General features: G+C 37.9%; 1 protein-coding gene across 4 annotated transcripts in view; it reads left to right on the top strand.

Annotated features, from left to right (window-relative positions):
- NAA25 (N(alpha)-acetyltransferase 25, NatB auxiliary subunit) overlaps positions 1 to 11510 on the top strand; it is a 60200-nt gene that overhangs the window by 18555 nt on the left and 30135 nt on the right. For all 4 annotated transcript variants that reach the window (XM_012731096.1, XM_012731095.1, XM_004691073.2 and 1 more), the window contains exons 8-12: positions 681 to 759; positions 3242 to 3353; positions 4104 to 4193; positions 5556 to 5725; positions 7734 to 7846. In XM_012731096.1, the coding sequence (XP_012586550.1) occupies positions 681 to 759; positions 3242 to 3353; positions 4104 to 4193; positions 5556 to 5725; positions 7734 to 7846 (564 nt within the window). The remainder of the gene's footprint in view (positions 1 to 680; positions 760 to 3241; positions 3354 to 4103; positions 4194 to 5555; positions 5726 to 7733; positions 7847 to 11510) is intronic.

Raw genomic sequence — 11510 nt, 5'->3', positions numbered from 1 at the left:
GGGCAGGCGGGAATCGAACTCATGCGGAAGCGGCTTTAGATTCTCAGTGCTGTGCTTTAACCCGCTGCGCCACCAGGGAGGGCCTGAAGTGAGTAATTTTAAAGTCCTGCTTTTGTACTTGCATTGGTTTGTTGCTAAAATATTATGAAATGTTGCTTTTTCCAGTTAAAGAGTTGGCAAACATGAATTTTTTTTGCATAAACATGAAATTTTGGAAGTCCCAAGTTGATGTATAATGAACACTGTTTGCAGCTCCGTACTCCAGGCTGAAATGTGTATAGATAGGGGACATACTGTTGTCTGATTCTTACTGTTGATTTAAGCTCATAGTGTTCTTTCTTTATTTTTAAAGATTTCTTTATTTATGCATACAAGAACTGGGGTACAGGCCAGAGGTACAGGGGTACAGGGGGGTGAGAGGATTCACCAGAGACAGAGCGGGGAGCAGAACAGGCCGACTGTCTTGAACTACACTGCTGAGGGAGCAGCAGGGGAGACTGGTCTTTTGCACCATGTGGGTCAGGATTGAGCTCTTGCTGTAAGGCTGTGGATAGCTTTGTGGTGCTGTGGTTTAACCCCTGGCCCTATCAGAGAGGGCCTGCATGGTATTCTTTTAAAAAGCATATGAATGACTTTATTACTGAAATGTTTCAGTGGTTGCACTTTGTTTTTTTCTTAAGGTTGAGCTTTATTATATGATCCTGGAACGGTTGGGAAAGTACCAGGAAGCCTTGGATGTCATCAGAGGAAAATTAGGAGGTAATTTTACAAGTCCCCCCCCCCCCCCATTTACACATGAAAATACATATGTTGGAAAATTTCTTACTCATACAGATACAAAAAAGTGAAAAAACAAAAATATCACTTGTGATATTTTTCTGTATGTTGTACATTTATTTAAATAAATTTTAATTGAAAATAATTCATAAATTGAGAAAGTTCAAGGAATGTGAAAAATTATACTGCAGATCTGTTTGTTTTCCTATATAGCCTTCTAAAAAACGTATCTACCAATACCCCTCCTCCTGTTTTTTTTTAAACCACGAAAGAAAACTTCTTGTTTCTGGCCCATAGAGAATTATATTCCTCAGTTACACAATGTTTCTATTAAAATACTTTTCTTTTCAGATCTTTAAATGTTAATGTTGCTCTCTAATCTGGATTTATATTCTAATATTCTAAATATATATAAACATTCTTTGTCTACTGGCCTGCTGCACTATCAGGCATTTGAGCCTTTTTTAAAAAAGATTTATTTATATATGTATACATACAGAATGGGTGTGTAAGGTGCTGGGGGTGAGAGGACTCATCAGTGACAAGATGGGGAGCAGAACAGGCAGATGGACTGAAATATTTATTACGCCATGTGGGTCACCTCCCTGGAGGATATAGAACTCATGTTGCAGTAGTATCACAATGCTGTGCTTTAACCTGTTGCACCACCAGGGAGGGCACACATTGGAGTTTCTAAACTTTGCTCTGCATATACTTGTACTGATTTTTGGGTTTCTTAACAGTATTTCTGAGACCCATGTCCCTCTTCCTCACTCTTACGTGCTTGGTCTTCCTTAGTGTAAATGTAGGCATTTTACTTAGTCCTTGATATTTAGGCTCTTTGCAAGGACTATCTTTGCTACAAACCAAATTACATTCTAAGAAGCTATGTATATTTACTGTCCGTATGTGAGATGTCCTGTTTCTTTGCACATTTCTGTTATTAAATGTCACTCAAGCTTTTTGTCTTTCTCAAGATGATGATCAAAACAGCTTACAGTTTTTTCTGGAAGGCAGTTTGAGTTTCTAAGTAGAAGCTACTTTTTTTTTTTTCTTAAGTATGAGGGAATATAATTCTTCATTGGTTTAAAAGCTATAAATGTTCTTTTCTGAACTGCTTCTTCTCCTTTTCCTATTTCAAAATACTTGATTAGTCATGTTACTGATTCACAAGAAGTTAGCCTTTTTCCACGGTTGTGAAAATACTTCCCTTTTTGTTGGAAAATTGATTTGTAAGAACTTCAGAGATTTTCTTAGCCATTTCTTTGTTTTTATGAGATTTATGGTAGATTTTCTTTCCTAAATATTTACACACATCTCTGATGACTTCCTTAAAGGAAATTCCTGGATCTGTAGTTAGGGTTTCTTTAGTAAACCTGTTTTTTTGATTGTGCCTTTAGAACTGGGAGTGGTTAAACTGTAGGTGAGTAGGAATAGTCATTAAAAAGACTTTGTTTCACACAAGTATTTATATACTTTACTGAATTGTGCAATGATAAGAATAATTACTCTAAGTATATGAGAGGAAATGACGATGTAAGAAAAAATTTAATAAAAAATAAAAGTTTTCAGAAAAAAAGTAAAAGGTTTTTTGTGTTTTTTTTTTTGTTACTTTCTAACTTCAGCCTCCTTGCAGATAGGTATAAGTAGGACTTTTTGTTTTTATTCAGCAAGTTTATAGTTTATGTAGACCGATAGTTAAAATTTAGATTTCTGTAGTAAATTTTTAGTATTCCCAGTCTGCTGAGTTTTACTGAATGACAAAGCATATCTAATTTGATCATAAATATAGACCTAGTTTTCCTGCACTCAGTTAGTGAAACAAGATTGGATTATTTTTAAATTTTTATTTTCTCCCTAACATCTCACCTTGACCATCCCACTTCGGTCCAGGCGTATTTGCTGTTGGATTTGTGTGAGTGGGAAGCCTGCCTGTGAATACATGTACCAGTCAGTCCCTGCCTGCGGTCGGGTCTCACAAGTGGACCCGTGCGCTGGACCTTGCGCGGTACATCCTGCTAACCTTGTCTCTTAGAGAAAAGTCATCATGCAGCACAAGTTTAGTACTTAAAATATACTTTTCCTCATCAGTCATTTTTAGTAAGAAAGTAGCTTTTATATAATAATGACCCTTTTTCTAAGAGTAAATTAGAAAACATGACTTTTTCTCTTTGCATTTTAAAGGTTTTTTAGTAAAAAAGGAAATGGTACCTGCATAGATACAGGCACAGAGCTGCATTTTGAAAGGGCAGATTTATTAAGATGGAGACACCTGCATAGATACAGGCTGGAGGCAAAGTCTACATTTCAGATTTTATTAGGAAGAGAAAGGGAAAAAGTGGTACCTGCATAGGCACAAGTGGACGCAGAGCTGGTGACATCTTCCTTCTTGTGTTTAGACTTTATTCTGCTTTCTGAACAGAAATGAAATCAACTTAACAGCTTGTAAAAATTTTAATTGTAGAGAAGTTGACCAGTGAGATTCAAAGTCGGGAAAATAAGTGCATGGCCATGTACAAGAAGCTGAGCAGGTGGCCAGAGTGCAATGCCCTGTCCCGCCGCCTCCTACTGAGAAAGTGAGTAGATCTGAGTGAGACTTTCAGGGCTCATTGTTGATTTTACTTTTTGTTTTGAAATTTCTATGCATAAAGTCAAATCTTTTTTTTAAAGATTTACTTATGCATATAGAACTGGGGTATAGGTCAGAGGTGTGGGGGGTGAGAGGATTCACCAGAGACTGAGGGGGGAGCAGAACAGGTAGATTGACTGAGGGGAGCAGTGGGTGAGACAGGAGAGCCTGCTGTGTATGTGGGTCAGCTGCCTGGCCAGGGATCAAACTCATGTTGCAGTGGCTGGTGATAGCTGATAACACTGTGTCTTTAAATCCTGCGCCACCAAGGAGGCCCTGTTTTTAAAGTTTGGATGTACCCTTTATCTTTTAGTAAAGAGTTATAATGTTACTTAAGCCATCAGGGTGCCCTCTAGTATTAGATCTTGTTAATTTGCTGAATTTGGTATTGGCTTAAAAGGGCATGTCCCATCATCACCTTTTAGGATATGGCAATGTGGGAATTTTCTGTTGAGAATATTAGACCTGGTCATTTTATTGAAGGAAAGACTAGTGTCTTAAAAGTTTTTTGCTTTGAGAATGCCTCTGAAACGCTATCTTTGTAGGACTCTAGAGGAAATGCTGACTGAGCACTGGGCCTCTTCTCCTAAAGACTAAAATGTAACTTAGAAAATAATTGTTCAATATTAATGGGTCCGGTGGAAGATTTGTCACAACTTGGGTTTAATCCTGTGTGTACCATTCAATCTGATTTTAGCTCAGATGACTGGCAGTTCTACATGACTTACTTCGATTCCGTCTTTCGACTGATTGAAGAGGCCTGGACGCCTCCTGCTGAAGGTGAACAGTAAGTCATCTTCTTTTCTGAATTACACCAGCAGTAGTTAATGTGTCATAACAAAAGGATTTCATTGTAAATCTAACTGAAATCTCTTTTTCTATTTCAAGTGTAGCTTTCAAAGCAAGAATTTTTTTTTCAATTGAAAAATATCAACACATCCATTGTAAAAATTTAAATTCGTGCATAAACGAATGGTGCAGTGTTAGCTTGTAGTTACCACCCCAGAAATAACTTTTTTTTTGTAAAAAGATTGAGATGAAATTGACCCATAAATAACTTTTCATACATTGTGGTATATTTCCCTTCAGATTTATTTTTGCCTATGTATTAACATAATCACTCTCATAATTTAATAATTTACATAAACATAATTTGCAACTTTGTGTTAGAGATGAGGATTCCAGCGGGCTATGGTGGTTAGGACTACAGGTTCCTCGGGGTAGAAATTTATAAAAAAGGTTCTTGGGTGTCTTCCAATATAGGAACTATAGATTTGTTCCATTCTTTTCAGTGATTTAAGCAGTCCATTTTAGAAGTATACCATAATCATTTAACCTGGTACCTGTTTGATGGGGTCTTGTATTGACTTCCTTTTCTTACTCTGGCTGTTATACACATAGTAATAAAAATAAACAGTTTTTTTTCCTTGTTGAAATCTTTGTAGTTTGTGAATACAGGGCCCTTTTTGGTTACCCAACAGGTTAAAACACAGCACTTCAAAGCTAGCCGTTGCCATTTTAGCACGAGTTCGATCCCTAGCCATGGAGTTCGATCCCTAGCCATGGAGTTCGATCCCTAGCCATGGAGGTGACCACAGGGCGCAGCAGCCCTCTCCTGTCTGGCCCTCTGCTCCCCTCAGCAGTGGACTTAATCAGTCTGCCTATTCTGCTTCCCAATCTAATCTGTCTCTGGTGAATCTCCTTACCACCTTGCACCTCAAGCCTGTGCCCCAGTTCTGTATGCATAAATAAATAAATCTTTAAAAAAAATGTGAATACAGAAATAGGGTTTAGTTACCAAATATGAACTGATGGTTACTTTATAATAATTAGATCATAAAATTTTCTCAACCTTTATTCTTCAAGCAATAACATCTGCTTGTATTATTATTATGCAACATTTTATATATACAAAATTACACATTTTTTTAAAGAAAGATGCAGAGATAGTTTCTCTGTAATAATCAAATAACAGAGTAATCATATGCCCTGTTATCTGTCAAAATTTATTCATAGCTCTCTTTTATTCCCATTTGTGTTTTATAATTACCAAAGTGTTTTTTCTTTGGTTTTAGTTTCTTGCAATCATTTTGGCTTGATTCTGGTTTTATATAAATAATTGAAACATAATATATGTGTTTATATCCAGCTCTTTGGAAGGAGAAGTACATTATTCTGCAGAAGAAGCTGTGAAGTTTATAGAAGATCGAATAACAGAAGAATCTAAAAGTTCTCGCCATCTCCGAGGCCCACATCTAGCTAAATTGGAGCTGATCAGGCGCTTACGCTGTCAGGGTTTTAATGATGAGTACCAACTGGGTAAGAAGCTGCTACACATCTGCGAATGCTGGACGAGGCGCAGGGGTGCCTGCCTGCCCGAGCATCATAGTCTTGCTCTGAGGCCTGCAATGACAGTCACGTTTGGAAGCAAATGTCTTCATAACCTAAAACTGTTTACTAATAAGTGGATCACATACAAGTAACCTTCAGTCACATGTTCGACCTGGTTTAACTTTAGCATCTCTTGCCTATTCTGTCAAGGTCTTTGTCAGACATTCTCTTGCTCACTGGATAATGTTCAAAACAACTGGTTTTGTTAAAGTTTCAGGATTTGATTAGTACCAATGAAAAGACTATCTGGCAAAATCAGAGCAATTAGCAATTGAAGAGAAAATTACAAATAATGGTGAGAGAAAAGAATGATTTGAATAGCAAAGCACTGGCCCCAAAGAAAGTTGATGAAGGGACCTCTTGGGTGATGCAAGGGAGTGACCCACACGGCACAGCAGACCTCTCCTGTCTCACCCTCTGCTCCCCTCAGCAGTATATTTGAGTAGATCTGCCTGTTCTGCTCCCCATCCTGTGTTTGGTGAGTCCTCTCACCCTGGCACTTCTGGCTTGTACCCTGGTTCTTGTATGCATACCTAAATAAGTCTCTAAAAAAAAATTTGATGAAGCTCAGATGCTTTTGAAATTGGTTCTCTAGCATTACTACACAAAAATAAAGTTTCTTCTTGTGCCAGTTTATATTTCTATGGAAAAATGGCTCCTCATTCTTAAAAGCAGCAATTCTTTGCTCAAACTAGCATTAGCTTGTATTTTTAGCTATACTCTAAATTTTGTTAGCTTTAGCATACATAATAAATATCCTTAACTTCTTAGTTTCATTGTTTTAAGATAAAGTGCTAAAGAAATCTCCCACCCCCATTGTTACAGCAAGTAAGTGAATTTTTTTAGAGACCGGTTTTCCCACTATATGATGTACCTAAAACCTATTCTAAAATATCTGACCATTTTCATCATCTGCTTAATGTTCTTTGAAACTCATTCTAAAATGTACGGTGGGCTTCTCTTCTTCATCCTCTATGCAGTTGATTCATAATCAGTTTTGAATTCCATTGAATTCTTTCTTTGGGTCTGCCTCAGAAACCTCAGTCTTGGTTCCAGATTCACAAATGAGCTTTTTCATGTGACCTTCAGGAATGTATTAAAATAGAGGCCTAAAAATCTCTCTTTTTCTAAAGCTGGATATAAAAATATTTGGATTTACTTTGATACTTGTTATATCATCCCTATCTTTCCCTTCTCACTAGCTCAAATCTCACAAAATTGTGAATTTGTCTAGTCTCCAACATATTTTTTTTTTTAAAGCTAGGTCGTGAGTAAGAGTTAACGGTTTCATTTTACCAAGTCCTATTGGAATCTAATTAAAACAGAAACATGAACGCAAACTGAGACTTTCAGTCTTGTAAACTGTACTTCTTAAATCTAGTTCAATTTGAGAACATTTGTTGTTTTTAACTTGAGAAAAAACAAAGTGAACTAGTAACTTTCTGCATGTGCAGGTTTAACATCTCCACAGTGAGTGTACTTGGTGAAGGACACTCCCATTTCTATTCAACTGTTAGTGTCCCTGTTAACAGACATTACTTTTTATTTAGTTAAAGTTTAATATTTGTGAAATGGTCAGCTGTTGGGAGAGAAGGGTTTGTTTCATATTTGCATATAACCTTAATTCTTTAATATTTGCATGTAGCCTTAGTTCTTTAATTCTCACTGACAGCTTTTTATCTATTTAAACTTTAATTCAATGAATAACTTCACAGTTCTTAAGTAATTACTGGTAAGCTGAGTTTATAAGATTGAACTGCTTTTTTAAATATTTGTTTATTTTTAAACAAGTAAGTCCTGCCCTGTTTGCTATTTTCATTCAGTCATTGAAGGAAATTTTTAATGTATTTGAGGTAAATGTTTTTTCCATCAGGCTTCTTCCTTAAGTTAAAAGCTGCTTCTTCCCATGAATAATTTAGTGAATTTTTTCTTTTAGGTGATCCAGAAGAGTTAATGTTCCAGTATTTTAAAAAGTTTGGGGATAAGCCTTGTTGTTTTACAGACCTCAAGGTATTTGTTGACCTTCTGCCTGCTACACAGTGCACAAAAGTAAGTACAGCTCGGATACTGTTACTGCGGATTGTAACTGGCTTAAGTGTTCAGGTCTCTTTCTGGACTGTGCAAGGCTGGTGAGCACCAGGTAGCAAGTGCCCTGGATCATGAGGTGCTCTAGGTGCTCCCTAGTCAAAAGCACTGTTTCTCATTCAGCCACAGTGAGCATAAGTGCCGCTCTATAATCGGGTTCTCCTCGGCACCTTTTTTAGCTAATTCACATGCCCTTCATACTTTTTGTCCCAATGGTAACATATTATGTAGCCGTAATATAATTAGGTAGTTGACATTGATATCATCCACTGCTTTATTCACATGTCGCCAGTTTTACATGTGCTCCTTGGTGCGTGTGTGTGCGAGGTGTATGTTGAGGCAGGATGCAGTACCTGTGTTACCACCACCACACCAGGCCACAGAGCTTTTCTACCACCAGGATTCCACAATCTCTCATTTAGCCCACAGCCACTTCCCTGCACCACCCTCTTTCCAAAGCCCTATTTCCTAGCAACTAATAATGTCTCCTATTTCTGTAATTTTGTCATTTTAAGAGTGTTAAGTAATGGAATCATGTGTCACCTTTTGAGATTGGATTTTGTCGTTCAGCATAATTGATTGCTTGGAGACTTACCTGTATTTTTATGTGTATCAATAGTTCATTTCTTTTTATTGCTGAATAGTGTCCTGTGGTCAGGATGTACCATCGTTTCTTCAGCTCAGGGAAGGACTTCTAGGTGTCTCTTCTTTTTGACTATTGGAAATAGCTGCTGTGAGCATTTGTGTATGTGGTTTTTTTATTTGTGTGTGAACATAAGTTTTCACTTCTCAGAGAAAAATCCCCACTAGTGCAGTTGCTGGTCTTTCAGTAGATGCATGTTTAGTTTTTTTCTTTATTGAGGTAATAATTGATTTACACTAGTCTATGTGGGTTAGGGAAATAGGTGTGCACCTCCTCAGGTGTGTGTTACAGTACCACCCCAGCAAAGCATCCATGTTCCTTCACCCTCGGCACTGGGTCCCTTCCTCCTGCATGTGTGGTGTCTTAAAGACGTGCCAAATTTTTGCATAGTGGCGGCACCATTTTATTTTTTTATTTTTAAAAGACACATTTATCGGTGTCATGATCAGACTGTTCTATTTATCAGGTGTATGGGTGCAAAACAAAATTAATTTAAAACCCTTTGTTGGAATGCTTTATTAACTTTTCACAGAACAGAAACTAGAATAACCAGTTGCACAGTTAGTCACAAATACAGCCCTGGAGTTTGGGCCTATACACATGAGTATTGTGTGAGACGATGCTGCATGCTGGTGCTCTGGGGGAGGAGCCACCCCTGAGCTCGGCGCTTCAGCAGTCTGCTGTGACCTGTAGCTTCCCCATCACTCTGGCTCTGCTCTTCTGCTGCACTTTGTTTCCTGGCAGTTAGTTAAGACCTTCTGCCAGTTCTGCTGCCGGAGTCACCACGGCCACCTTGGTTTTGTGGTTTGGCGAGTATTTGCACCACCCTAGAGGCTCGAGCTTTGCCTTCAAAATTTCCATCTTTTGTAGAAGATTGTTGTTATTTTCAAAATCATTGTAGCTTCTGCTGTCTCCAAAATCGCTTCCATCGTCACCAAGCCCATTATTGGTTGAACCACTATAAGTCCTGCGAGCAGCGAACCAGTCACCCAGTTCTCTGCCTTTACTGGAGCTGTTATTTCTTTTATTGTAGTCATTCTGATTTCTGGTAGTGATATTTCTTAATGATTTTCGTGTATACTTCTTTAAGGTTAGTAGTCTTTCCACTTCTCATTTGCCATCTGTATATTCGCAGTGAAATGTCTGTCTTGCTCTAGCTGACTTGTTTTAGCTTTTTACTGTTGAGTTTTGGTAATTATTCTAGACACAAGTTCTTTGTCAGGTAAGTGGTTTCAGATATTTTCTCCCAGTTTGTAACTTGTCTTTTCATTCACTTAGCAGAATCCTTTACAGAGCAAAGTTTTAAATTTTGATTAAGTTCAGTGGATTCTGCTTTTAATGTCTCGTTTCTTATTTGCTGAAAATTATTGATTATTAATTATATCAACTCATGAGTTGCTCTAGCAGAAGCAGTCTGAAACTAAGTACTAGAGACTTTGAAAAACAGGCTTTATTCCAGACTTAATAAAAGTCCTGAAGACAGTTCAGAAAGTTACACTATACCTTCTACCCAGCTTCCTCTAATGTAGTGTCTTCAGTTACCAGAATACATTTATTAAACTAAGGAACCAACACTGTTTCATTACTACTAACTTCTAGACTTCTTTTGGATTGCTGTAGTTTTTCCACTGTAATGGATGCTTGTGATCCAATCCAGAGTACCACATTGCAGTTACATGTCATTTATTAGGGGGCTTTGGTGTGTTGTACCATGTTAAAAAAGAAGGTTCTGGGTTATAGGAGTGTATGAGAGAGAAATGACTGAGTAGATGAGAAAGGTTTGGTTTTTTGAGTACATAGTATTAATCATATGAAAATCTCTTGTAGAAGAGTAATAAGAACAGGGACTATCACAAAGTTGTTACAGGGAATTCAGAATTTTATTTTTAAAGATTTATTTATTCAACAGAACTGATGTACAAGCCAGAGGTGCCGGGTTGGTAAGAGGCTTCACCAGAGACAGAGTGGGGAGCAGAGCAGAGCAGGCAGATAGACGAAGTACACTGCTGAGGGGAGCAGCGGACGGGTCAGGAGAGGTCTGCCGCACCCTGTGGGTCACCACCGGGGCAGGGGATAGAACTCACACTGAAGCGGCTGCCACCAGCTTGCAGTGCTGCATTGTAAGCCTTTGCACCATCAGGGAAGGCCCGGAATTCAGAATTTGACATAGTCAGAAAAAAAGATCTTTTAGTAGTTACAATTATCAGTGTGTAAGTTTGATGTTAATGGAGGACTATAAGCAGAATCTAGACCCGTGTGGGAAAGATTCGAGTGTGTTTTCCACCTATGACGTGTTAAGATCTGAGATGGGGAACAGTTTTAATTTTGTTTTGCAATGCTTGCCATCTTGTGAATTGAAGCACATTAAAGTGCTGTATTAAAGGAACCACATATATTAGCTTCAGTTGAGATTTGTAAAGGTTTGCTAATATGAGTACCAGCAGCTCCATTTTATTGGTATATTTGAAAACCTGACTGGGTTATCTCTTGACCCGCATATGGTTGTAGTCCATAGAAAGGAACTAGACATACTGGAACACTAGCAGTGATAAAAAGATAGAGGTTGTTCTGTGAGACAAAGGATTTTTAGGTATTGTAAGAAGTTTTGTAGTTGTGTTTGCCTTTTAATTAATGGGGCAACTTTGCTGCTGCACATTAAGTGTAGGGTGACTTCAGTAGCTAAAAATCCTGCCATTCAGCAGTATGTTTGTCAGCAGATTGCAGACTGCCCAAATAAGGTTCCGGCTGACAACTGTTGTCCCAGTGAGTTGGGGTTGGCTCCTAAGAGTGGATTGTTGAGAACAGTTATCCTGAAGTGGCTCACACATGGCATTTCATTTTCTTTCTTTTGCCATGGGTTTTAAGCTAAGCAATACAATGATTCAGGTTATTTTTTTTTATTTATTTTTATTTTTTTATTATTTTTTTAAAGATTTATTTATTTGTACAGAACTGGGGTACAGGCCAGAGATGCGGAGGGTGAGA

The sequence above is a fragment of the Condylura cristata genome, unplaced genomic scaffold (assembly GCF_000260355.1).
Source record: "Condylura cristata isolate star-nosed mole 26May11 unplaced genomic scaffold, ConCri1.0 scaffold00029, whole genome shotgun sequence".
Lineage (NCBI taxonomy): Eukaryota > Metazoa > Chordata > Mammalia > Eulipotyphla > Talpidae > Condylura > Condylura cristata.
The sequence above is the reverse complement of the archived record's forward strand: the minus strand, read 5'-3'. Positions and strand labels throughout refer to the sequence as shown.